Genomic DNA, 27634 nt, shown 5'->3' with positions numbered 1-27634 from the left:
TGTAGCAGTGTCCTGACACTGCGAATGGCTGCATACTCACCCTACCCATAAAAAGACAGCAGCTTTAAGCCACACATAAAGCATTCATTTACATTCTGCCAGGGAGCAACATTAGTTCCCTTGCCAAATTTACATGGAAGTTAGCATTTGATTATCTGTTTGTTTAATTATCAGATTTGGAAAGGTCATGAAAAAAAAAAAAACAACCAAACTTTTGAGAAGTGGCAGGCAAAATACTCAGACATTGCTCACCGAAGAACATATTGCCTGCTGCAGCTCCTCCAACCCTGCACCACCTCGTCCATAGTGGAATCACAAGACGGGACACGACTCTTGTCTTAATCAGCTGTTGCAGTCACTATCTAGTGTTGTCATATGTGCTACTTTTGTAAAGACTGCTTTATCTGAAGGGAACATCAGGGAGCCATCTGTTTCCCAATAAATGTATGGGATTAAATCCTGGCTATGTAGCAGGAAATATCCACTATACAGCAGCCTTCATATGGATGGTGTGTATATATATATATTATTATTTCTGTGCAGTCTGATCTATTTGAAGAACAGATTTGTGTCAAATTTTATTCTGTATACTTTAATTGAGCCCACTGATTATTCGTAAAGACCCCACACTTTTAGAGACATTCTGGGAAGTACGGCTCCTCAATACTTAAGGGTTAAATTAGTAGTCCACCTTGTAGACTGAGGTACTTGACCCCTCAAGAATGGAGATAACTGGCATTCTGTAATGTTGCTTTCTTTCTTAAAAGGAGCCAGTGGTTGATGAAATAGATTTTTAAATAAAATGCATTAGCTAAAACCTAATTGGGTAAAAACTGGATACTTGCAGTTCTTGTAAATGTCTATTATGCACATTAAGGAATGAAAAAATTTGGGACAACATCTTTAGTACTAAATTTCTGAAACAGATTGCATAAAATGTGCTAACAGGGAATAGAGAGGAAAAAAAGCATTAGAAGCTCAGGACTTAGAGAAAAGGGGTGAAAGAGTCCAATAAGATTTTGTACTGGTATTGCCTTGGTCTGCCAAATACCTGTGATACCACTGAAAAAAATACAGTACACTGTACATTTAGAATGCCTTATCCCATTAAGTAGAGCAGATCTGTGTCTTGTGTTGCAAATCATACAGGACACTAGTTTTCCTCTAATTTCTCCCAGTTAATCTTGCTCCTCCTCTATAGATTTGGTCTGAGAATCTAAATATTTCTAGTGTCACAGCAGGAGGTAGGTCTCTTACTTTGACCCCTTAGTTCTCAGTTTTTTATTATTTGGCCTGATCTTGCTCCCAGTGGCATTTCCTTGATTTCAGTGGATGCAGACACAGGTCCAGAACTAGCTATTGCATAAGGATGCAGTATTAAGAAAAAATAAACTTCCAGAGAAAAAGAAAATAGTTCCTGAATATAAAACTCTTAAGTGATCATTAAAACCTCAAAAGAGGGACGTTTTTACATAAAATAGCTGTAAATTTATGAAGACATCTGCTCATTCTTCTGCAGCAGTCACTCAAAAAGGAAAGGAGCCAGGAAACAGAAGGTTGGACACCTGTGAGAAAAATGACAGTGTAATTCTGAGAAGCCCAGGCCTCATAGTGCTTAGGCTGTTTCAAACACCACACTACTCTTAGGCTGTAATGAAAAGAAACCATTGTTGAAAGGGTGATGTTATAAATTCTGAAGTGAAATTGCTTCAGTGTGAAAGATTTTCTGGGTGCCTTCCTGGCATCTACTAATCATTTACCTTTGAATCCTTAACTGTAGTATTAAAGACATGTTTGGTTCCAGTTTTGGAACCTTGCTGTCCTGCTGCCTGTGCATGGGGCAAAGCTTAAAAGGATTTGCCAGAGATCTAATCTGGCAAAGTTTAAAAAAAAAGATGTGATCTGGCAAAGTTTAAAAGGATTTGCCAGAGATATAATCTGGCAAACAAGAAAGGCATATAATACGGGGATGCTTTTTGGTAGGTGCAAATCAGTGATGATGCCATACTTTTTCCCTTCCCAAAGAGTCTCAGCCATGGCTCTGCCATGGCAGAGCCTGTCCCTGTTATCGGACACAAAAGATCACACTATTTCTGGAAAAGCTTTCTTGTGCCTCCAGCTGCCCCCATGTGTCTATATATTCTTGTCCACCTCAGTCTCAAGTGTGGCTTTTATGCACTTATCACAGCAATCCCCAGGACTGTCTCTGTGTAAGGGCCCTGATTCTCTTCATAGATAAGAAATCAACCCTTCCATCTTTGCTTCATGGCACAGGCTGCCGCACTGTATTGTCCTCCCTTCTGTTCTTTGATTCTGTGAAAAGGTCTGGGCCTAGGGAATAGTGAGGGGAGTGGCAACAGGGTATGGAGCTAGTCAACAAAGCTGAATCCAGCAAAAGATGGTGAATGGAAGGTTGTTTATTCAGACTTCTCCTTTGTGGTCTATGTGAAATTGCAATTGTGAATTTGCAATTGCAATCCACTTCCTTTGGAAAAATCACTGCAATTGATAATAATTAGCAACCTCTTACAAACCATTGGCAGGCTGTCCTGAAACCAGTCCTCAAGTTCCTTAGGCATTGCATTGCCTGAGACTGCTGAGTCCCTTGTCAACAATTTTAATATGTTCCTTTGCTGGAGGGAAAGGCCCTACTCCAAATACCTCTTCAGTAGGAAACTGTGCTAAGTGACCTTATGGCTAAGTGCCCAAAAGGCTCAGCCAGAAATTTGGCAGTTCTCCCACTTGGCCCTGCAGGGGTGAACCTCCTGGAGATGGCCACCTAAAGCTGGTACTAAGGTACTAAGGGAGTACCTGAGAGCAGTCAGTACGCAAGACCACCTCAGAGAGCTGCCTGCTTCACAAATGGGTCTCAAACACCCACCACCTTGTGTCAGATGAGTGTCAAAATCACAAGTTTAGATAATCCTTCATGAAAACTGATACATACAGTACTCTGAATTGACTGTTTTATGAGAAAAGACTGGCTCTATAGCCCAGCATCAGGATTACTTTGACAAGGCATGTGTTTGTATAAGAAGGCTTAAAAACATCAACAATGCAGTTTTATAGAAAACGCAGTAGGAAGTACAGAAGCACTAGAGCTGAGTGCCATACATGTTGGATGTTTTTCTCTGTGATATGTTAAAAACTGATTGGGCTGAGATACCTGGATTGCTGTTGAGACACCTCTTGCTCTACTGTCATCCTAGTAGCTGTCATTTATTGCAGGAGTTCAGGTGCTCCTAAGCTCAAGCCACAAACGTTAGCAAACAAAGGCTTGTGCATACTTACAGCCTGGTAAACCCATGTCCTTACCAACTCCTGAGACACTGAGCTCAGGCCCAGCTGTTTGATGTACCTGGTTTAGCACAACTGCTCCCAGTGTGATTTGGCATTGTCTTATTTGCATGCTCACATATGCTAGCAGCATGTTATTAATCCTACAAACCCCGGTGATTCATATTTTTTGCAATCTGATTAAAACAGCTAATGTCATTTCCTACTCACCAACTCTAGATGACTAATAATCACTAACCCAGGAAACTGAGCTCTGGGATCTGTCAATCAGTTACCTGGCAATTCAACCACAAAAGTCTACATAAGCACTCTGAATCTAGTGCTCTTCACACCTTCGTTAAAACACAGGTGTCCCAAGTATTATCAGTATTATCAACAAAGCCTGCTGCCTCCCAGGCACAGTAGCTGTAATGGTAGCATGAATCAGAATTGGCTACACTAACTGCAGTAAATGGGCAGCAGTGAGCAATCCCATTTCATTAATAACAGCATCTCATCACCAGCTGCTCCTTGGAGACAGATGGCTGCAGCTGCTTCCCTAAGCATCACTTTTTCTTGCCACCTTCCAATGAATTGTAGCATTTGAGACATAAGTGACCTAGAAGTCTGAGTTTGTTTATACACCGGAAATGTGTTTTCTGTCCTGTCATCTTCTTTTCCTGTCCATTTTTCTTCATGAGGAGAATCACAAACAATTAAAAAAAATATAAACACACACACACACACCAGTATTTCATTCAACACAGATAATAGAATTGCAAAACCCTTGGCGTAAAAATCTCCACCTCACACTAGCACTGTTACAACACCTACATTAGGCAGTGCAGTAACATCATGACAATTAATTAAAGAGTTTCCCTCTTTTGCCAGAGGTAAAACTTTGTACCTGACAGGTATAAAATGCTTTTTTGTCTCTTGATACAAATACCTTATTTAGGCAAATAAATGAACTCTGAAAACAAATCCTGTGCAGTGGCACTGGTCAAACAGTTGCAAACCTAATTGTACCCTCCCTCCTGCACTGAGCTGTGCCAAGGGGAATTTCCCAAACTCCATTTGAAATTAATAAAGCTTCTACAAAGACAAGGGGATTTGCTAGTACTCAGTTTAGAGCAGCATAAGGATCTTACAGACAGTGTTACATTCACTCACCAAGATACATGGACTTCCAAATGGCAATGATTCTCCATCACACAAGAAAACAAGGGAAGCTTGCGCAGCTCCATAGTAAAGAGTTCTGCATAGAGTGGTATGCTTCATCCAACAGCCAAAAGAAATTCCTGGGCTTGCATGGTGAATCACTGTGTTTCATAGCTGGAGGGGTCCAGCTGCTTTCATAGCATTTTGTGGATTTTGCCATCAAGTTTAAGCTCTTCTTCTCTTAATGGAATAGAGCCTTGTGGGAATATGATATGTCTTGCTCTCTGACTGTTGCTCTGTTACTACAGTACTGCTCAGAAGAGGGGGTGGGAGGGAGGAAACGCCAACCATCTGGGTCGTGACACCTTAAGGGCACAAAAAGTCGTCTTTTGCCATAGCGCTAGACAATATGAAGCACAGTAAAGCTTTGCAAGAACTGCTAAAATATTACTAATAGCACTCCACAGCTATTAGGAGGCAAGAAGTGACAGGCTGGGGTAGCAGAAGTTGTTTAATATTAGAGATAAACTATTTCATTACAAATAGCTTTGGGAATCTAAAAGCCATTTCTGAATTCAAAAAAGAAGGCAAGCAAATAGAGAATACATATTTTCCCACAAGAAAGTAGCTTTTGAAAACCTTCTTTCCAAAATGTTTTCACTTAAAAGCAATTCAAGTTTGTTCTTTTTTTTTTCTTTCTTTTAGTTTCCTGCATCCTAAAATTGTGCCTAGAAGCTGGTTACTAAGAGTGTATTTTTGGAAGCGTGGCCATCAGTACTTTTAAAGCAATTTAGAGCAAATGACTTTATATTGGATGCTAGCAGCAAATGGGATCCAGCACAGTAATGGCAGAGGTAGTGGGTTAGCAGAGGGTAAATGCTCATGAGGGAAAATACAGTAAGTGAAAACTTCTCTGACTTCAAATATCAGCACTAATGATCACCTCGCACTACTGCGTCTGGAACGCAAGCTGATAAAAATAGAGTTATTAATAAGATCCTTAAGTGTTTATGGATCAGTTGATTGTACCTTCTTAATTAGACAAGAGTTGAACTCCTTAAAGTTGCATTCAGCTCACTACCTGAGTGCAAATCACTGTGGGGAAAGCTGTGGCAGCTGTGGAGTGATGTGTGGGCAGGTGGGAATGGGAAGGACTTGCACTTGTGTAGAGAGGAAGCTGTACCCTAATCTGACACACATCTGGTCAGTGTAGACTGTAGTGAGCCTTGGATTCTGCTGCCTAAATATTTATCAGGGCATGAACTACGAACAAGTATAAGTGCTTAACTGGTGTAAATATGGTGTAGCTGCATGAGTTTACATGACACTAGGTTTACACTAGAGGAGACTGTGGCCTTTCATGCTTTACTAACATAGCCAAGGGGCTTTTTAGCAGACAGACTCTGGCAAATCTTGCAGGAGCACTTTCAGATGTTATTAGTCTCCTAGCTGTCCTTCCCACCCTCTTGGGTTATCGATTCTGTAGAAGACAAAAGAGCAACATGTGTCTGTGTCTTAACTGCTCCAAGGCAAATCCCAAGTTTTCAACAACATCCTCTCCAAAGGTGAACTGCTTAATGCTAACTGTTCATTGGTATAAGTCAAGTAACAGAAGAAGGGCAGGGCACACAGACAGGCGTGGTAGTGTCTTCAGCTACTTCAGCAAAATTCTCCAGAGGACATTTTCCAAGGTCCTCACTTACATCAGATATATGCAGAAAGATATGGGGGCAGGGGGAGTACGTGGGTACTTCTTGCTCTCTGGGTTAAACCACGACAGGAAGGTACAGTAACTTGCTTCCCATAATTAGCTCTCCTAAGGAGAGGGGAGAGGGCACAGATGTACAACAGATTTGAAATGAGTCTAAGTAGCAAAATGTGGCTACAGCATACGATTTCAAGCCTTACAGAGCTGATAAGTTGGTATTATTAATGCACCGTTTCAGTTTAGATTTATATGCTACACACATAAACAGCAAACAGCATGCTGCAAAGTCAAATATGGAAGTGTCAGAATGAAAGTGACTGGTGCACATTTACTGCCTCCTCTGTAGGTCTTTGTATGTCACGTAGGTTTCAATGGACATGGCTGCCCAGTTCTTTTTCCACAGACCCCTTCCCATATTCAGAGCAAAGACCAAGGAGGCCTCATTTAATGAGAACTTATTCAAAACTTTTATTCTTCGTTCAATGTGTTTGGCAGCAGCACAGGCTAATATTTATTGCATGCTGTTTAAACACTCATGGGAATTGTTAATTGTACTGACTGATACAGTGTTTATTTTCACAACTCATCTGTCAAGTGAGGCCAGGGGCATGAACCTGATTCTGCCACCCTTATCCTAAGTAGTGAGTAACTTCCTTCATGATTACTGGTGCTGCTCTTCAGAAAAATGAAAGAAAATTCAGGCCTGATTCACAGTCAGTTGTGCTTTTTCTAATGCCCTCTTTACCAGAAAGGTATGTGGGAATGGGGATGAGTTAGGTTCTCAGCAGAGAGATGTGCAGTGAGCTTGGTATCAAGTTCAAAGAGGAGGAATCTGGATTGTCAATGATAAAGGGATTTGTCATTAAGTCCAAACTTTGTTCCGAAAATGCAGTTTTTCCATTACCTTATGTGCAGTTCCTAGCCACATAAATCCTCATGTGCAGCCTCTTTCAGTCACAGTGCATGGCACTCCTGGCTGGAAGAGACAGAAACATGCAGAGGCAGCCTGAAAGAGCAGTGAAGGAAAGAGGATGAAATTGGTTTATCATCCTATTTAACAACTTCCTCTGAAGTATAATACAAGACATTTGATAACCCAGCTGCTTGTGTGTACAGGGTCAAAACATTGTCCCTGGGACATAATCGTTATTATTGTAATTAATGAAAACGACAGAGCTGGGATATAAGAGATTATAACAGCAAAAATGAAAAGCATGCTTAATACTTTATAGCAAAGCTCTTCCAATGGCGTATGGCCCTAGAAAACTTTTGGCTTTCAAATTGAAATTCCCCACCAGTGCTCACTCTTCAAACTCTATTCTTGGTGAAATGACAAGGTGCTTGCTTTGTTCTTTTAAGATAATAAGAAGCTAAAACTGAAGCAAAACCACGCATTATTGTTTTGTCTGTTTGTTTGGGGCTTTTTTTCATATACTAAATGAGAACTATTGAGTTATATTTGGAGGAACTGTTGCTCTTCAGCAGTTTACCACAGAAGAAGGTAGTTTGTCACAGAATAATTCTGCCAGAAAGTTCTGCAAGTACACATTAATGCATTTTGCTCAAGGCCTGGCAAGTCATCAGCGGCAGGTCAGGAGGCATATTCCAGTGTTCCTGACTTGCTGGTTAACATGTTTAAAACAAAGGTCATTTGTTGATGCAAAGACTGCTTGGTTTTTTATTATTTTTAAATGAATCCTGGCCTAAGTGTTGCTCCTGTAATTGTGGCGTTCAGCAGGCAGTTCAGTATGGTACCACCTTTTATGAAGTTTGCAATGCAAGATTCACGATGTTTGTAACTAGGAAGTAACAAAGGAATAAGGTTGTACATAAAAAGTTATTTTTTTCCTTTCTCACTTAAGTAGGATATGAACCACACAGGATCTATAGCTACATGAGGAGGTTTTAATATTATATTTGCTTTCAGAGTATGGAAGTTTCAGGGTCTCCACAAACATTAAACTGTATTTTGCTGAAATGGTTTCTGACAAGCCATTGCTCTCTGCAGAGAGGGTGCGCTGAGGCCACTTACCCAGTGGTGCTGGCATTTGCTGCTGGGTTTTCCACTAAGCAGTTTGCTAAAACATTCTGTGTGTATTTGAACAAATTTCTGACCAGTGAAGTGTTTTATTTTTGGTTTCTTTGAGCAAAAAAGAAAAAATCCTGTAAAAGAGTTTAGGTTTTTTTTACTTCCTTCCTACAGATATAAATGAAAATTCTGTCCATGCTGTAGAGTAGTATATATTCCAGGTAGCCTATATAGGAAATAAAATCATGCCTGCTATGTGGTATACCTTCTTATTACTTACTCAGTGCCTATGGGATACAATTTATTTAGAATTTATTTAGTCCCTATTAGGTGGTATAAGACAAAACTAATTCTGGGGAAAATGTTTAAAAATGCATAAATAGCAGAGAAGACAAAATCCTATTTTAAAATTTGGCTTCTTAGCTAGTGCGATAAAGAGTGAAAAAAAGCTCTTTAAAAATGTGTCCTATTTAAACCTTTTTCAAAAGTTATTATCTAGCAATACAGTTTATATTCTGCCAATCACCAAAGTACAATGAGTTCAATAAAAAAAGAAGCAAAACGTACTTTTGAAAGTCCCCCATGAGATGTTAAACTAAGCCGGAAAATAAAAGGATGTGATTATGTGGCATTATTTCAAACACTGGTACTTAGTGATGAAGAGCCATTATAATCCCTTCTGGAAAACTCTTCCTGTTCTCTCCTTACAGATAAACTGGGCCCAGCCTGGAATCTGGCAGACCAAAGACCAAGATCACTGAAAGCCACCTAATGTCTCTCCTCCTCTCACCTCTCCCTGGAGTATTGCTTTGAAGCTACAAGAAGTGAGAAAGTTGGTTCCATAAGCCATGTACCACTGGACTACTGCCACCACAGAAAAAAGTTTGACTGTAATGAGCTGTGACTTGAATGTCCTCTCTAGTGAGCTGGGAGTTGTGCTGCATGTATCCTGGTGATCTTTAAATAGTAGCCAAAAGCAGGCTGTCTGCAGCTGGTGTCATCCCACCAATTTGAGATATTTAATAGAGATACCCCAATTAGGAGCATGGTTGCTCCAAACTTCATCTTCAAGAGAGAGACAGGCAGGCACTTGGTGAAAATGAATCAGACAATTTCTGTAATTTTCATCATTGATGTGTTTTAATTAATGCCAACCTCATTCTCCCCATGAGTCAGTAGAAACAACATCCACTTCTTCATGCTCCCTGTATAGCCCCAAAAGGCAGGGTTGGTGGGCAGTGGGGAGTTAATCCATTTATCACAGCCACCTGTCCAAATCTATGCAATAGTTTTCCCCTTAAGTTAATGGGGAACTTCTGATCTCAATTTAAAGTAGAAATTAAGACTGGACTGGGAAATGCTGAATGCTTTGTGTAGCCATCATTTAATGATACACTGAGGCTGTTTAGCCTCCTTAGCTTCATTTCTCTGTCTTTACTGCACACTTGCCAGTAGCTCGGTGAGAATTTCATACAGCTGTCTGGGTTTTAGCCTAGCTTCCTTACTGTCCAAATCTGTCTGTCTCTGCAGCTGTCAGTCCTCCCACAGAAGCTTTTCAATGTTAGCCTATTTCAACCAGATTTAGTTAAAGCAAAAATTTATAAAAATAGGCTGCCAGTCATGTACAGAAAACCTGTCAATTCTCACACTCAGAAAAAAACTTCATTGCTAGTTTAACCCTTGTTAAGCATCAGATCACTTAGGGACACCAAGGCAGGAGGTAATTCATGCTGCCAGGACCACATGTACAGCAGTATCCTGTGTCAGCTACAGCAAGCTCTTTGTACTGGGTCTAGCTGGTACAGACTTAATTTTTTTATAGCAGCCTGTATGGTGCTGTGTTTTGGATTTGTAACTAAAACAGTGTTGCTAACAACCCAGGGTTTTATCTGTTGCTGAAAAGGGCTTGCATGGCATCAAGGCTTTCTGTATTTCCCACTCTGCCCCCTCAGTGAGTATGTTGGGATTGGGCAAGATGCTTGGAGGAGACACAGCTGGGCCAGCTGACCCAAACTGGTCAAGGCAATATTCTGTGCCATGTAACATCATGCCCAGCAATAAAACCTGGAAGGGTGTCTTTCTAAAATAGCTGTTGCTTGGAGACTGGCTGGGCATCTCTGCTTGTGGGACGTGGTGAGTGATTGCTTTTGTATCACTATTTTTTTTAACTCTTGCCTTCAGTTTTAAACTATTTTTATCTTGAGCCATGAGTTTTGTCTTGCTTTTGCTCTTCCTAGTTTCTCCCCCATATTGCCGGGTAGGGGAGTGTGTATTTGGTGGTTACTTAGCTGCTGGACAGAGTTAACCCACTACATTAATCTACCTCTACATGAGGTCTAACAGAGGCAGTATAGATAAACCTTAAAGATAAAGAACTGAAACACATTTGGCAAGTAAATAAGTTACCAAACTGGAAGTATTCAAACCCATCAAGCTCCCAGATTCATTGAACATACCAGATTTACAGTAGTGTAAAGTAGTCAAAAATGCTCTTGGAGCACAAAAAAAAAATCATAACAGAATGCAGATGTGTACAGGGGTGATTACCAAAATAACCTGCTCACTTTGCAGTAACTTACCTGTCCTGAGATGCACAGCAGCAGCAACATCTGCATAAATGGAGAAACGGACAAAGTCAGAAGGAAAGTGTAGACACCTCACAAATTGGAAGCACATCATTTGAAAACAAGGTGAAGAAGGTGTTGGATGAGGCAGACCATCACAGGGTGGTTATGAATTGCCAGCATGATGTGTCTGTGAACAATGTGTTGTGACCTGGCATGTGTCAGAAGTGTTTCCAATAAAGACATGGAGGCCTGAATGCCACAAAAGGTGGCGATGCAACCACACCTGCCATGGTATCCAAAAGTCCATCACTTGTGCTTGAGAAAAGTACATCTCCAAGATGTTTAGAGAAATGTTGATTCAGCTTTTAAGCTTGGCCTTTTAAGATTAATGAAACAAATGAAGTGGAAATATAATTGCTGTCTACCCCATCCAATTAGGGAACAAAGGGAATAGGAAACATAAGCAGGAAAAAGAAAACCTTAAACTTAGAAATGCTATCTGTATAGTGATAAATAATTATAAAGTGGCCATTAATACCTTGGAATGAAAAGGTCTCTCAATACTAGCATCTGGAATCAGGTTCCAGAATTGCATTGCCATGAAAGGAAAGCCACAGCTTTCTGTGAATTTATGGAGACTTGCATAACAAGGTGACTGTGATGGTAGGCTGGACACAACAAACTAACAATACCTTATTACTCCTTAATGCATGAAAGGGAAAGAAACTAAGTGGCATGATGTATCAGAAAAACCTCCTAGTATAGAGATGTATCTAGTAATGCCATTGACTAGTAAAGGATCTGAGACAATGACTACATGAATAAGAACGGCTTCTGTATGTCTCTCTCTTCCTGCAAGCAATTGATTGAATAGTTCTCAAAGTTGGAATTTTCATTTGGGATTAGGCCAACACAATGCTGTAGGAACATATATGAAGGGACCTCTTAAGGACATCTTATCTGTCAAGGACTACTGCTTGTAAAAATAGTGCTCTCTTCCATAGTGGAGTGAAGGCAATAAGAAACACCATTTTTCTTTGCACAAAGCAGTGCTGCATAATAATAAGTATAAATAATTTATCTAAGACTTGTTAAATCTCTGCTAAGGCCTTTTACAATCTAATACAAATGGTTAAATAACTAGCAAAATATCATGATTATATATTGTTTACTGGAAATATAACAGAAAAGCGACACTGAGGATACTCATTACAAAGGGGTCTGCATTGTGGACTTTTTCATTTTTTGAATAAGCAAACTTATTGATTCACATTTTCTCAAGGCCAGATTTTTCCATACTACTCAGCATCCACAATCACAGAAAAGGTCTCAACTGTTCTTTTATGGGCACTACCTTTGCGTAGACACCAAAAGAAGGTGTCAAAGTACATCTGGTGGTGACATTTGACAACCTGGCCTCTTTTGGGTTCCTGAGTGGGAGCTGAGTGCTTACAAATAGGAAACTCCAAGTGTGAGAGCAGGCTGTACCCCACCTCACACAGATGACAATACAGTTTATGTGCTAGCAGTTGGACTACCTCAGTCATCGCTCATATATTGGAAAGGGCCCTAATTGAGGAGGGAAGGGGCTTACAAGTTTTCTAGACTCGCAAAGATCTTAAAAAAATAGTGCAATATAATGGCATAAATAAATAGGTAAATTTGCTGATCTACAGCTTCTTTTGTAGACTGCACTGGACAACCAAGCTGCTATACTGTATCAGGCAGGTCTGTGGTATAGCTGTACTGAAACAGCAAGAAAAGTAGGATTTCTGTTGTGTAGACTTGGCTTTATATTTTTCTTTTTTCAATTCTACCCTGAAGCTTACACAGTAAAGAGGACTAAAGATGAAATGTCACTGATTGTTTTTACTTTGTGCACAGTAAATGTCACACAAGAAGAGATTACTAGTTCAGGATAAGATATCCTACCACACAGGAGCTTATTGCTAGCACTGGTTTGAAGCCTGTGTTTGCTTTCTGCAAAATCCAACAGAATGAGGCAATAGGAATAGCCTTGATCATTGTACTTCGAAATAAAATAAGGACCTGAGTGATTGCAACTCAGCACCTTAATATTTGCTAAGCAAAGCCAGCATAACATTTTGGTATAGTGTTAGATTCAGTTACATCACCACTAAAACCTACAAGCTCGAATCAGAATTGATTTCTGCTTCATTAACTGACTGATTTTAATGTAAATATCACAGTCATTTTTGCCTTTGAGAAGCAGATTTAAAAAAAAAAAAGCAAACCTGGCATTTGCTGTGTCACTGAGCGCCTGAAAAATATCAGTGTAGCTCAGTGAGGTGGTTTGGTTTTTCTGTCTTTTAATTCCATCAGCTCCAGAACACATGGACTTCAGCTATTCATTAAAAAAATTTCAAACCCTTTTACTATACTGTGATCGCTTTATTTTCGAAAAGAACAGTCCAAGGCTTTCCAGGTTTAGCTTCCAGGCATAAACAAACTCAGTTGGGTGAACCTATTCAGGAGCATTTAGCATCCATTCCAAGAAAAACATTATATTTGCCCTAACAAAAATAGTGTCTGAATACTATTTCATTTTATTGATTGCTTCTTTTCATTTTAGCACTATATTTTCATCGTTACTTAAGGTCTCCATCCAACAAGTTTTTGGCCTGGTAACCAGCAAATGAAGTTGGAAAACTGCCTGAGATTATGAAGCAGACAATACAATCATGTACCAAGTGAGTGTCCAATGTGTTGCTTCAGCTGTACTTAACACTTATAAAGCGACTCTGACATCAGTGCCTGATAGATTTTAGTTTACGCTAAAATGAGGTGGAAAGAATGGGCATGAATGTGCTTTGTAGATAACATATTCAGCTAACAAAGAGGCAAAGAGGAAACTGGGACATCAAATTGTTCTAGAGATCTCCTATGTACTGCTAAGAAGTCAAACTAAATGGTGTTTTCAAAGTCTCTATATTAGCCTTCTCTTAGTGATGCCAGTGGTAAAACTCCCAGTGGTTGCAAAGGACATCAGGTTAGGTCACTGTTCTTTAGGCAACTGAAAATGCTACCTTTTATTTTAAGTATTTCTTTGTGTCCCTAGTGTCATACTGGTGTCCTCTGGGCCTTAAAATTCAAACTTGCTTCCTGCTTCCCTGAGCTTGTCTCATCACTGTGCTGGCACACAGGTGGACTCCACTTTGATGCAGCCACAGATTTCCCCAGTTGTGATGAAAGGGCTGCTGTACATTTGAGCTGTTGCCTCCATGTAGTCTGGTTATGCTCTCTGGACTAATTCCCTGACTGTAAAATACAGATAATGGCACTTCCCTGCCTGCATGGGTTATGTGGATTCCTCAAGCTTTCTAGGGATAAAAGCCAAAAAGTAATGTAACAGGTGATGTCTTGCTGCATATTTTATCTACTGGCATAGAAGCATTACTCCATTATTCAGAAAGATGGAGACGCAGACAAGAAAAACAAATTAAAAGCAAAGAAAAAAGCACTATTAATAATAATGAAGAAAAACAAAATGGCATATGACTTGATTTCTAAAAAACAATAAAAATCCCTGCAGATCCACAAGCCACTACATTAAATATGATTCTCCATATGATCAAATGAGCTTCTCTCAGCTTGCCTACCTTACTGCTTGCTTAAAGCCATTTACATTTTTTCTTGTCTGCACATACCCAGAATATGAGAAAGACTACTCAGTGCATGTATTCTAGTAGTTCCCAGACAGTCAAGTTGAAAACTTCTGGAGCATTACCTATCTGAAGAGGAGACGTATCTGGCAATCAGTAGGTGATACACAAGGAGAACCACATGGGCACACGTGCACAAATAAACATAATAGGAATCAGTAGAGAAACATTTTTGAAAACAATGAGAGAAGCATTTTTCTAAATTTGCTGACTAGAGATAGAAATATTTCCTTACAAACTGTAATCAAGTATGATACAATGGAAAGTGGTAAATTTGTCTCTTTTTTGCTGAATCACTGTCAGTGCTGTTCTCTCAGATACATCTGGGTGAAGTTGCTGAAGAACCGTCAGGAGCAGTCAGACGTGGGGTTTCCTTCTGGCAGGTTGGGACCAGTGCTGTCTTCTTCAGGCTTTTCTGTTGCTTGAAGGGGAAAGGAAGGAAGCACAAGAATTTTGCCTGGGGACAGAATCTAGTTGTTAAGAGCTGTGCTGCAGCTCTCCACCTCTGTGTACAGTTTCTCTAGATCAGCCATCACAATACTAGTCAAATGCTAAATCAGATAAATTAAGACAGCATGAAGTGAACCAGTCTTCGGAGTTGACAGTACGCTTTATCCTTATCTTGCTGCAAGTGTTGCTTATTGAGCTTACTGCACTACTTGTGTAGTAGTTTGAGCAGCACTGTGAACATGAGGAACATAGCAGTTGTTACCTCAAAGTGTGAGAATATTTGGCACAGAAGGATAAATCTTCTCAGTCTTCCAGGGCAGAAGAATCTCTTAGAATCTGGCCTCTCAACTCCAAGTGCCCCACGTTCTCCCCTATAAATGCAAATTTTACTTCCATTTACATAATCTACAAAATGTGTAGGCAAAAGGCTTTGCTACTGTACTGTTTTGCACTATAGGTGGTACCTTACTAGTCATATGCAAAAAGCAAACCCCACTGCTTGCTGTCCTTTGAAAGCATGGCTTTTATTTCCCAGCAGTGGTGTAATGTTTCTTCTGGAGTGCCATTTACTGAATCTTTTTTAAAGTGTACATTTTTAAATGAAATTATTTGGCATGCAGTTTGTGACAAGATAAGGCAGACATATAAATGATTTTTTACTCAGAGTCACAGCTCCCAGAGTTTTATTTATGCTAAGCTTTGAGATGTTTTTTCCTGAGGGAGCCAAGCTGTTACATATTATCTTCTAAATCTACTTGGTATTCATATTTCACTGCCAGCTGTAATTAAATATTAGACATTTTCATTGTTGTTATAGAGCTGAATTATTCTAAAGATAATTATTATTGAATATTTCAGCATACATACTGTACTTTATCCATTTAACACACACTAAAAGGATCCCAGATTGCAGTACCAAGATCAACTCTATTTTAATCTGAAAGATGAAGATGATTCAAGGTAAAGAGAATTCAATTAACAAAGGCAAACCTAGATGTAAAAATATACAGACTTCTTTTTTGGTTTATATCACCATAATAAATAATCTTCTTGGAACATATAATTAAATTTTAGTGTTTACAGAGTGTATTGCTAGTAGAGAACATAAACCCACAAGCTCTTGGATGCCCTCAGGTTGGTTTCCCTCTTGTTTTGTGCTTGGTCCTGTTTCTCTTCATTACCCCCATGGGTGCCTGGGACAACTTGCAGAGATACGCATGACCATGCAGAGGAAATGTTTGCCAAGTCTGGCTTCACGGACGCTAAGCAAGCAATGCCAGTTCATAAGTTTCAAAAAGAGGAAGGCTTCCTTCTACACATAAGCAACAGAGCCAAGAGCGTGTGGGAGTTCTGCAGTCCTGTTCATCCTGTCAGGAGCTGCACTCTGTCTCTGGCAATGATGCTGCCATCACACTTCTAGCCATAACTAAGTTTACTTAAAACTCTGCAGGTCCCATCATACACATGCACGACAGGTCTCTGTGCAAGTCTCTGAGGCTATTGAACAAATTATGTAGCTAAAGTTGGGTGAGATGAGTTCCATTCTGATATTTCACAGCTGAAATAAGAGTAACAGCCTGAATAAACACTGCAGACTTAGTTTGTTCTGTTTCATTTCAAATTACAAATTAATTAGGGCTTTTTTTAAAGTTTTAGATTTTTTTTCAAAAAAGGCATTTTCCAGTTTAGGAAATCTTAGATCCAGTTCACACATCTCTATAGGAATTCCAGCATCCTTACAGTGTCATCTGAGGATTAAAACTGATTTTTCATGTCCTGTAAATTGTGCAAACTATGAGACTCTCACTGTAAACAGAAATCAGGTTTACAGCCTATACCATCTCAAACTTTGTGGATGTATGCATACAGATGTATATGCATTAAATGAGAGAAGATCAGGATGTGTTCTATTAAAATCTGGCGGATTCACACTTTCTTTTTAATGGCAGGATGTAAATCTATACTGAGTGAAGCAAACATATGTGACAAGGACCTATCAAGTCAGTCTCTAGAAGTGGATAATCTTGAGTCAATGCTGGAACTCCTTTCTTTATTCACCTTCCATGCCCTTGCTTATGTCTCAGATGAATGCTCATAATCCCATTCTCTGACAAGTTCTTCCTAAGAAAGAGATGTTTCTAGTCTAGCCTTATGAATCACACCTACCATACCCTTTTCAGGCCAGAAAGAAATACAGGAGCTGATCTATAGTCCATTGACTTCAATGGACCTTGATCCAGGGGCATAAATTACATTTTTCTACATGACGATTAAAACATTGACTTGTTAGGGCAGTCTTTAACCCAGTGAAACTGCCTTACAGTGAACAAGTTTTTCTTCCTCAATCAGACAGACATAAACACACACACACACAAAAACAAAGATTCAGACTTCTTTTATTCCCAGTGTTTGTGGATATGAAATATAGTGATGAGCTCCTAAGTAACACGCTATCAAAGTAAAATTAAGCATTGTGATTATGTCCCTAGCCTGTTGGCAACAAGCCATATAAATTATAAAATAGACCCAGGTATAAGAAATCGAACCATGAAATAATCAGGGCTCACAGTAAAATACTGCCATTAAGATAATGTACTTAAATGAGCTACATTGATTGAGTCATTCTGTTGCATCCCTGCACTTTAATGTAGCTAGCCACTTCTGCATACATATTAGCTCACCAGTGCCAAAAAGGAAAATGACCTTTAAGAAATGGCCATTGTCCTCTCATTGTCACTTTCTTTCCTCTCATTTTCTTAATTCTGCCTGATCACTCTCTCATTTTTGGTACCTCATGCCTTCATCCTTTTGTTTCCTCAGACTTTTAATGTCACTCCTAGCTGACATAGTCGAATACTCCACTTCTTTGCAACTGGACATTTTTGTAGTAAGCCTGGACTTCCTTATACCTCAAGCTTCTTGCTCTGCACTGAGTGATACCAGGCACATCCGTATTTTCAGGACTCTACCGTCATGCCATATAAAATATTAATTCAAAGTTGATAAAAGAAGTCCATGGCCCTGGACTTCATTGTGTGCTAATAGTATGTTTTAATCAAAGGGCTAGTTTCTTAGCTGGGAGTTCAAATCAGTCAATGAAATACATGACCAACATCTTTGTACTCACTTTTTATTCAAATGAAAAAGGAAACAAAGTTTAACATTTTGACCACTGCATTTATTGTGTTGTCTTTTTCTTTGTTTGTTTGTTTTTCAAAACTGAATTGTGCAAATCCTTAGTGGCATGTTGGATATGGACAGTACCCATTTCATTTCAGAATAGACAGTGTGTAAAGCACGTAAAACAGTAAGATTGTTCAGGCTTGGAAATGCTAGTAAGCTTTACTTACTGTGTTAACATTGTAAAATGAAAGATGTCTTTCTGCCCCTCAGTGAATGTATTTAGCTGTGAATGTATTTTCAGAAATACAACCATATTCTACTTGGAGAATGATGGTAGGGAAAACCCCTGAGAAGTCCTGCCTCCCCTTGCCATGTCCAAAGTACTGCTGTAAGCACAACACTTAATCAGAACCACTGCAACAATGGTCATGGTTAGAACTGAAACTGCATCCTTAGTTAGTCTTCCAATGGTAACAAAGTCTGTACTGAATATGTAGGCAGGTTTCGTGTGGTGTGTTAGAAATACACAAGCACAAATATTGCATAAAGCTGGATGTTCTGTTAGAATTTGGCTAGAAAGCAAGACCCCTACAGAAGGAACCCTGTTAAAATTAGGAAGGAACCCTGAGAAAACACTGAAGAGCCACAGTCTTCCCTGTGCCAAAAGAGCTGTTAAGAAATATTGCCTCAAAATCAAAAACCGTGCTGAATGAGCAAAGGAGTGGGCAAAGACAAAACAGCTCATGCAGGGGACACTCTCCAACCCCGCTGACACACACACACTCACACACACATATACAGGCTGCTGTCTCTTGCAAGAGTTGTTGATTCCTAACTGTAAATGTCAAGCAAAGTTCCTAATGGAACTTTGTCTGCTCTCCATGAGACAGACTGTGTAAGTCCAGAAAGGTGTAGTTTACCCCTCTTTGTACTACAATGGGCAAGTTTGTCCATTAAAACAGTTACTCTTTTTACTTAGTGGATTTAAAAACTTCAATGCGATTTTGGTATGATTGCATGTGCAAGAAAGCAAAAACCAAAAAACTTGGCCAACTTCTGAACTCTGTGACCCTGAAACCACTGGTAATTTTGTTTAAGCAAGGGGTTCAGAAGTTTGCCCTGATGAAAACAAGCTTTACGCAGCAACACAGGCTGGCCTCAGCACCACTACTCAAACCAGTGATCTCCCATGCAGGTTCTGTTCCACTCCAGGCCACAGTTCCAGCACCACTCAAATCTACACTGAGGGCGAGGACATTTCATGTGCATGCAGCCACCTGCAAAACAGCAACAGAATTAGATAATTTAATTGAGAATTATCGGTGTGAAAATCAACTTTCTTAGGTGCTCATTTATTAACTAAGTAGAATGTTTAATAAAAGAGAAGTACAAACCTGAAGAATATTTTTCCTGAGCTTTCTAAAACTTGCTACTCCATTTCATATTGGGGTGTAATGTGTTGGTCTCCCTTAAGGGACTGCAGGAGTAGGAGGAAATTAGAAATAACTGTACTAGGGTCAGCAAAAAGAGATGACAGTCTGTGGCCTCTGAAAGCAGACATGGAGGTGTCTCCTCAAGGATACTCTACCTTAGTCCAGCTGTGAGCCAGAAGGCGAACAAAATGCAATTCTTTTTTGAAATTGGATTCAACAATTTAGGGATTTGCAGAGAGTAAATCAGGAGATACAGAATTTGGTGGCTGACTTCTGATTATATCAAAATGACAGTAGTAATTTAAGTTGATTTGACCTTCTTAGTATCTGAAGCAGTCTTTTGATCGTGTGTTTCCTGTGTGCTGAATTTCTTACTTGCCCATACTGTGAGAGCGGCTTTAATCTCTGCCCACAACCTTGATCAAATGTTTATCTTGTAATATATAAAACATTAACATTGTCAAATGTCATTACAGAAATATACTTCAAATGGAAATTATGTTGCTTACCACACAAAGAGATGTCTTGTCTAATTCAAACTGAAAGAAAAGCATAGAGTATGAAGAAATGCTGAAATGTCATCTTGGTTTGACTCCAGATGGTGATAGGAGGTACAGGGAGTGCTTGTTCCTGACTGTATGACCTGTTACCCTTACACCACCATTTTTATAAATACCAATCCAGAAGGATCCTCAGAAGGTAAAAACAACAGGAGACACAAGAACTGGTCTGTTAAAATAGGCCTGTCTGCTTCATTTGACAGAAAGAGAAAACTAGCTGTGATGGCATGGTCTATTTAACTATTTATATCTTTTTTTAAGAGATGCAATTCACCAGACATTTTTATCTTATTTAAATGTAAGCGTACCAATGGCCAGCCTCCATGTCACACTTTACTTATGGTTTAGGTCCAATCTTCTCTTCTGATTTGTATTAAGCAATCACTGGGTAAAATACGTCTCAGTCCTGGTGCAGGACTGAGACCTGTGGGTACCTTGTGGTCAAATACGTGCTCTACCTGCTAAACTACATAAATCATGTTATTCTCTGCTACATGGCAGTTGAGATCAGCAGTAAGAGTGGAGAGTGCCTCAAGCAGCATGGCTTACAGCTTTGTGGGTACAGCGGTCCTCTGAGAGATATGGATGGGTGTTTAAACTCACTCAGAGTGGGAAAGTGTTTCACTTTTTCACTTTGGCTAATACAGAAATGTTATTGGTGTACTGAAGTATTCTACAATGCCTATAGCTATACAGGCTATTATAGAAAAGTTATTGACATAGAGAAATATAGGCTATTACAGAAAAGTTATTGGCATCGTCACCGTCCCTTGTAAAAGACAGTGTCCACAGAAGCATTTGGGGAGTGAAGACACAATTATTCTTTTGTGTGGACTCAGTGTACTCCTCCCAAATGAGGACTGCTGGAAGACAGTGTACAGTTGTCAGCCTCTTGACACCTGCTGTACTTAGGCAGGAGTGAGGTGATCCTTTCAGCTGACAAATGTCAGCCTAGAAGGTGGCACGTGCAGTACCCATGACCAGAGAAGAAAGCAAGCACTGCACTTTTTAAGCTTCACTCCTTAATTCGCAAGATCACAGAATCACTGAAGTGGGAAAGGTGACTTTAGAGATCATCCAGTCCAAACCCCACTGCTCAAAGCAGAGACAACAAAAGAAGGGCTATCAAGGTTGCATGCAGTGAGTTTTAAATATCCTAGAATGGAGACACTTTCTGGGGTATCTGTTCCAGCCTTCAATCACCCACATGGTAAAAGCATTTACTTATGTTTAAGTGAAATTTCCTGCATTTCAGTTTGTGCCCATTGCCTTCTGTCCTTTTAGTGGGCACCACTGAGAAAAGTTTGGCTCTGTCTTCTTTGCTCCCCACATCAGGTATTTCTGCAGTCCTTTTTTTCAACTTTGTAACCTTCCATTGGACTCACTCCAGTCTGTGTACAGGGAAGCCCAGAACTGGATCCACCACTGTAGATGTGTCTCCCTGACCTGCTGCTGGTCATGCTCTTCCTGCATGGTGCTGCTGGCCACCTTTGCTGTAAAGGCATGTTGCTGGCTCATGTCCAACATGCAGTCCACCAGGACACTCAGGTGCTTTCCATCCTTTTGGCCCTTAACCTGTACTGGTACATTTCCCTTTATTGAACTTCATGAGGTTTCTCTCAGCCCATTTCCCAGTCTGTCAAGGTCACTCTAAATGGCAGCACAATCGACTGATTCCATTGTGTTGAAACTGTTGTGGCTTTGGCATTTTGCATTATGAGGCATTGTTCTGACATGGATCAGGGTATAAGCAAGCAAAGGTCTTTTCCTGCTCATTATCCGTTTTCAGTAAATATTTTCTTTCAAAGATAAAAAGTATAATGGCCTTTATTTCCTTTTTGATACACTGGGGATTTTACAAGCAACTTCTCTGAACATTAGTGGGAGTTGTGTAAATGGTGTCAAATAGGGATATCCTGTTTGTGACAAGTGACAACCTCCTGAAATTTAACAGTAAAGATTTTGTAGTAGAGTCCAAGGGAAGGTAAAGTACTGCCTCAAGTCTGTCCAGAAGTCTTTTTTATTTGGCTGCACACAAACTGTTAAGTATGAAAACTCAGGATTATTATTTGCCTGTTTCTAATCCAGTTCAACTTCTGTTTTCCAGCCTGTTTTACAAGCCTGTAAGTAATTTTTTTGACCTACCCCTCTGTTATCTCTCCTCTGCTGCCTACCTTGCTCTCTACACTTTGCCAAATCTTGTCTCACCTTCCCACTCTTGAATTCATGCTTTCTTTCCTTCTGCTTCTTGTGCTTGAAGAAGTCTCCCACTTTCCATCTGCCAACTGCCTTCTCTTCTTTCATCAAACCCTAGATCTCAGGATTTTGTCCTATTTCTTCCTCAGTAATATTACTGTGGTATCACTATTTGAAGTGTTCTTGCAGTTTACAGTGTCTTACTTGGTGTTTTCAGCATCCCACTGGAGTAAATGCCACAAAACTGAGAGGCATCCTCCATACTTAATATTTCCATTATATATAGGCAATAATTTGGGTATATTTTAATTAACATAAATACAATTAAATTTTGGAACAGTATGAACCTTTAGGGTTCCTTTTCCCCATTTTAACCACCCAAGTGCCAGTAGATTGCTTACGTTCCTACATAGTAAGCATTGACTAGTGCAATCAGTTTGGCAGAGTTCATGTTTCTTCCTCTAACTTGTTCTTCTACTATGGGCATGTCACTGGGTTGAGATTAATCTCATCTAAACTCAGCTATATACTGTGTAGAATTCCGCAGCAGGACTAATTATCACACCCCACTTTTAGGTGCAATTCTTATGGCCTACACTAGACGTGCATTCTGTTTCATTGTGAGATGAGTTTTACCCTACAAATGTCTATGTTTTACAGTGACAATGAAAAATCTAGACAACTAGATGAATATTCAGTCATATGAATGCTACATCCAGTGTCTCTCTAATGCCTCATTTTCCTTAGCTATAAAACAGAGGACATTTTGTGAGGCTTAAGTAGTGGCTTTAGAACTACGTGATTTAGATGTAGTGATTTCAAGATAGTTTAGTTAAAGTGACAGGCATTCTTTGGAATAATAGTGTGCGTGTGTACATATGAACATTCATACATTGATATTATAAAAAGAATTTTAAAAGATAGTTAAGAATGAAATATCTAATAAATTTACCGTTTTTCTCTACTGGAATATTGCAGTTGGGGCATGGCTTAGTTGTCTTCTTGATTGTTTCTCTAGATGCCTCTTCCCATCGAGCTTGCATGGCTGCATGTTCATCAACTACATATCCCTGCAAAGAGCGAAAAAAACCACCTGTGGGCACAACACTGAAAGGCTGTACCGGGACATGATATCTACATTGAAGCAATAACTATCTATCCATGAGAAACAGACAGGAGTGATTGCCAGGCCAGGTAGGTTGGACTTGTTGAGAGATGCAGAACTTTGCTTCAAAATGCAAACTTCTTTTCTCCCAGTGTATTGGGTTAGATCCAGGGCTGCAGGATGGTGGGAGGAGATGCTGCAGCTGGAGCATGTGCCATCCCAGGGGTCCTTCTTGCATCCAGCTGCAGCACAGGCTGCTTCCTCCACCCTGCTCCCTGCCCCGAGTGGAAGGCAGAGCCCACAGGAGGACACAGAAGGCATTAAGCCATGCTGCAAATGCACAAAGACAGGTAAAGCAGAAGGCAAAGAGAAGCAGGAGTCAGATGAACCCAGCTGAGGTGTGACATGTTAACACCACAGGTTTGATTCTGCTTCAGGAATTAAAGCCCTCCTTGCAAGGAAGGCCAAAACATCATGGCTATGAAACACTTGGTAACACAAAATGGTGGGGTCCCCGGAAGGAAACTCTTTTTCATAATAAAGCATAATCCTTTGTTCCAGAGGTCTAAATGTCATTCAAACATAAATCCATACAAATTTAAGAGGCCTTAAGAGGCACAAAGAAGAAACACAAAAAAATTTGGAGAAAAAGTAAAAACACCCAACCCTAGTGAACAATGAAAGCAAGTAGCTCCACAGATAGAGCGACACAGATGAAAAAAGTCATCATGAAGAGGGTTTTAAAAGGGACTCCTGTGTTTGTCCTATTTATGACTGGGACAAAATTATGTAATCTACACAAGTGTCCTACTTGGCAATTTCCTACCTAAAATGGTAGTACAAGGACAAAGGAGATGGCAGTGCCTAGGGTCATTTATATCACACAAGGTTGGTAACTACGTGAATAGCAGCTGTAAACAATGTATGTAGGTCCCAGCCTTGAAGTTCTGCTCTGTCCATTCATGGTGTGGTTTGTTGTTTTTTTTTTTTTGAGCATGTGGGAAAATAATGAGCTTAAACTAAATTACATCATTTGCAAAAATTCCCCTAACTTCTTTGTGTATATCTTCAACATACTTGTAGGCTGTACATGGATATTTTAAATATATTTATTTCTATCAAGACAGAAAAATAAAACTGGCCCAGTTTTGAAACATGCAGCACAATCATTACTGCTTGATTTCTGCTCAGCTAGTAGAGGTTTTACTTAGATAAAACCTATGAGTTGTTGCAGTGTCAGTGAGTAAGACCTAGATTTTATTTCTTAGCTGAAGTCACCTGAGTTAAAATGGAATAACAAAGAACGATATCTGCAGAAACTAATTTCCAGCTCATCTGGTGGCCATTGCAAGGTGCATTAAAAACAAAACAAAAGAAAACAAATCAAAACAAAACCCCAAACCCACAAAAACCACAACCCCAAGCCTTTTTAATCAGAAAATCTCAACAATGGTATTTTTTTTTTTATTTTACTACCAACATCCATCTCCTCACACCTTGAATTGCTTTTGTTGCTCCTCACTTAATATTCTCCAACTTGCTGTTATTTTTGATGTCGAGGGGACAAAAGTGAACATAGTCTTCTCATCTGTATCCTTAGAAGTGACTTTTACTTTTGTTTTTCTGCATCTGGAGAGGGAACTCGGCTCTGCTCCCTGCTGGATTATTCAGCAGTTTGGCAAAAGGATGACCTCTATACAACATCACATTAGTAAGTTCTGGGAAATAGAAAAAGCAGCTCAGGCTAATAGCAAAGAACATTATCTAGTATTGATCTTGCAACACCTTGATCTTAAAGGATGACTTTAGTAAGCAATCTGAGATAACTCAGAGAGTCCTGAACACAATACGGGGAGAGTGGGGAACACCTGACCTGGGCCTCAGTTTGCGCAGTGACAGAATGAAGTTGACGTTAATTTGATCTCATTGTGATGGGAATTAATTGCTTAACATCTATACAGATGATTCAAGATGAAAATCAGTATAGCAGTGATAAATCTTTGCTATTCTTTTCAGAATAATAGCTATATGAGACCAGAACTATTTTTAGGTTGTAGTCAACCCAAAAGAGGTTCACAGTGGCTCTGTTTCTCTCAAATAGTCCAAATCCAAACTGTGTGGTTCAGCACTTGGAAACACACTTTTTCTCCATCTTCTTGTCTTTGTTGTGCCCTAATAGCAAATGAGAGTGAGGAAAATGTCACATGCCAAATTGCTAATTTGATTTGTATAGATACTTGATTTTAGTTCTGAAAACAAATGCAAACTTGTAAAAGCTTAGGAAGAACTAAAATAAACAACTTCAAAACACTCGTATGCAATTCACCAAGAAAGAACAAATTGCTGAAACAGCAGTCAATTATTATATCAATATTTTCCATTGCAAAAATTCTAGCATGAACTAGATGCAGCAGCATGATGTTTTCAGCCCGTTAGAGCTGAAATGTCCCTCCTGAGCCCAAAGCTGCTGAATGCTAAGTTAAAAACTTCCTGCTACAGGAAGCAAATGCAGAGTAGTACAGTGATGGAGTCCTGATTCAGTAAAGAAATCACACCATACTGATCTATGAGCCTCCAGTGTTCATGTGCTTTATTTAGCGCTCCACATACAATCGCTGCAAGCACACATAGATTTATCTGCATTTTTTCCTCAAACAATAAAGGAAAGGCTGTTCTCCATTACCAGTATCTACTTAAATCACATTCTTTCACCCTAAGATAGCAAATCTAGTCTCTTATTTGATAATGGCCTAGGTAATAGAGCAGGTTTATCAAGCAGAGGTGGCTCAGTTTATTTGGCCTCCTGATCTTGGGTAGGACGTTCAGAGATGCACATCAGTTTGCCAGGGAGAGAATACTTTAATCACGTGTGACACTGACCTCACACAATATGTTCCCCAATTACTACAAAATGTTTGCCCTAGTAGTGAAAAGCTACTAGATTCTACCCATGCCGCTTTATGAATTATTTTTTTTTTTAATGCTTAACTATGCTGCACATTATGACCAGGAATGAATGCCCCAAAATAACAGCAAGCTACAGTAAAAGCTGTTGCAAGCATTATTCAACATCCCCTCTGCAATATTCCTTGAGTGAGACAGTGGAAAAAGTCTGTCTTGCTATCTCTGGGTCACACTGAAGGGCATAGAGTTACTTCTGTTTCTACGCTGAGTCCTTTGGAAAAGTTAACAGGGATAAAGAGATCAGAGAGACTGCTGAGCACCATGCAGCAATACAAGAACATGTACATGAAAAGCTTTTTATGGAGTTAATCAATACCAGTGAGTACTGGAAAGAGTCTTACAGAGACAGAAAGCATCTTGAAACAGAAATAAAGTGTCCTTAAAGCAGCATCTCATTCAGGTAATAGTGGACACATCAACTTGTCGGTAGAACTACATAAAGTAAACCAAGTATGTGTTCAGAGTCAGCTACTAAGTAGAATTATAGAATACTTAAGGTTGGAAAGGACCTTAAGATCATCTAGTTCCAACCCCCCTGCCATGAGCAGGGACACCTCACACTAAACCATGGCACCCAAGGCTCTGACCAACCTGGCCTTGAACACCACCAGGGATGGCGCATTCACAACTTCTTTTGGCAACCCATTCCAATGCCTCACCACCTTTACAGTAGCACCATCTAGATAAAAGAATGATGGAAAAAGTTCTGTTCTGGAAGTATTAGATATATAATGTTTAAATCCAATATCTACTGCAGAATATAATGCAATATATAAGCACACCTTTTTATGATCATGCTTATTTTACCTAGCATAGAAAATATCTGAAAACTGAAGACCCTTGATTCAGAATAGAATATGAAGCTGTTAACATTATGCTGTGTTTAGCTTTAGTACATGTAATTTCTAGACTTCTGCTTCTTTGCTCTTGGTGCTTAATTTCTTTCTGATAAGCAAAACTGGTCATGCATAACTTCAAAAATGCATCCTAGTGCAGCTTCCTTTACATCAGAAATACCTATTCTTTTGATCAGAAATGCTCTGGTTTAAGTTAATTTTCCTTGGAAAAGTAAGATTAAAAAAAAAAAAAAGAAAGAAATGTGTAAAATGATGATTTTTTTTATGTGACATACAGAATTCTAGAAAGGTTCAAAACAGAGCATATTACTCATTTTCTAGCATGGATGTGAGAATCACTATGGATATTTGAAAATGATTGAAAGGAAAACAAAGAATAATTCATTGTACACAAAGCAATGTTCAGCCCACCATAATACTTAGATTATCACAGCCCACTAATTATTTTGGGCTAGAGCTCTAAGCAAAAGCAGCTTCATCTGTTGAAGCCTGATCCATGAGGGATGGTGACAGTCAGACTTG

The 27634-nt window shown here is 39.5% G+C and overlaps 1 protein-coding gene across 3 annotated transcripts in view; it reads right to left on the bottom strand.

Moving 5' to 3' along the window:
- Positions 1–17253: 17253 nt before the first annotated feature.
- The window catches only part of PRKN (parkin RBR E3 ubiquitin protein ligase), a 725154-nt gene continuing 714773 nt past the window's right edge, over positions 17254–27634 (bottom strand). For all 3 annotated transcript variants that reach the window (XM_062641870.1, XM_062641872.1, XM_062641871.1), the window contains 2 exons: positions 23139–23256; positions 17254–19274 (listed from right to left, as the gene is read on the bottom strand). In XM_062641870.1, the coding sequence (XP_062497854.1) occupies positions 19165–19274; positions 23139–23256 (228 nt within the window). In that variant the 3' untranslated portion in view covers positions 17254–19164. The remainder of the gene's footprint in view (positions 19275–23138; positions 23257–27634) is intronic.

This window comes from Pezoporus occidentalis, unplaced genomic scaffold (assembly GCF_034315485.1).
Source record: "Pezoporus occidentalis ecotype Australia unplaced genomic scaffold, CSIRO_AGI_Poc_V1 ctg7, whole genome shotgun sequence".
In the NCBI taxonomy this organism is placed as follows: domain Eukaryota; kingdom Metazoa; phylum Chordata; class Aves; order Psittaciformes; family Psittacidae; genus Pezoporus; species Pezoporus occidentalis.
The sequence above is the reverse complement of the archived record's forward strand: the minus strand, read 5'-3'. Positions and strand labels throughout refer to the sequence as shown.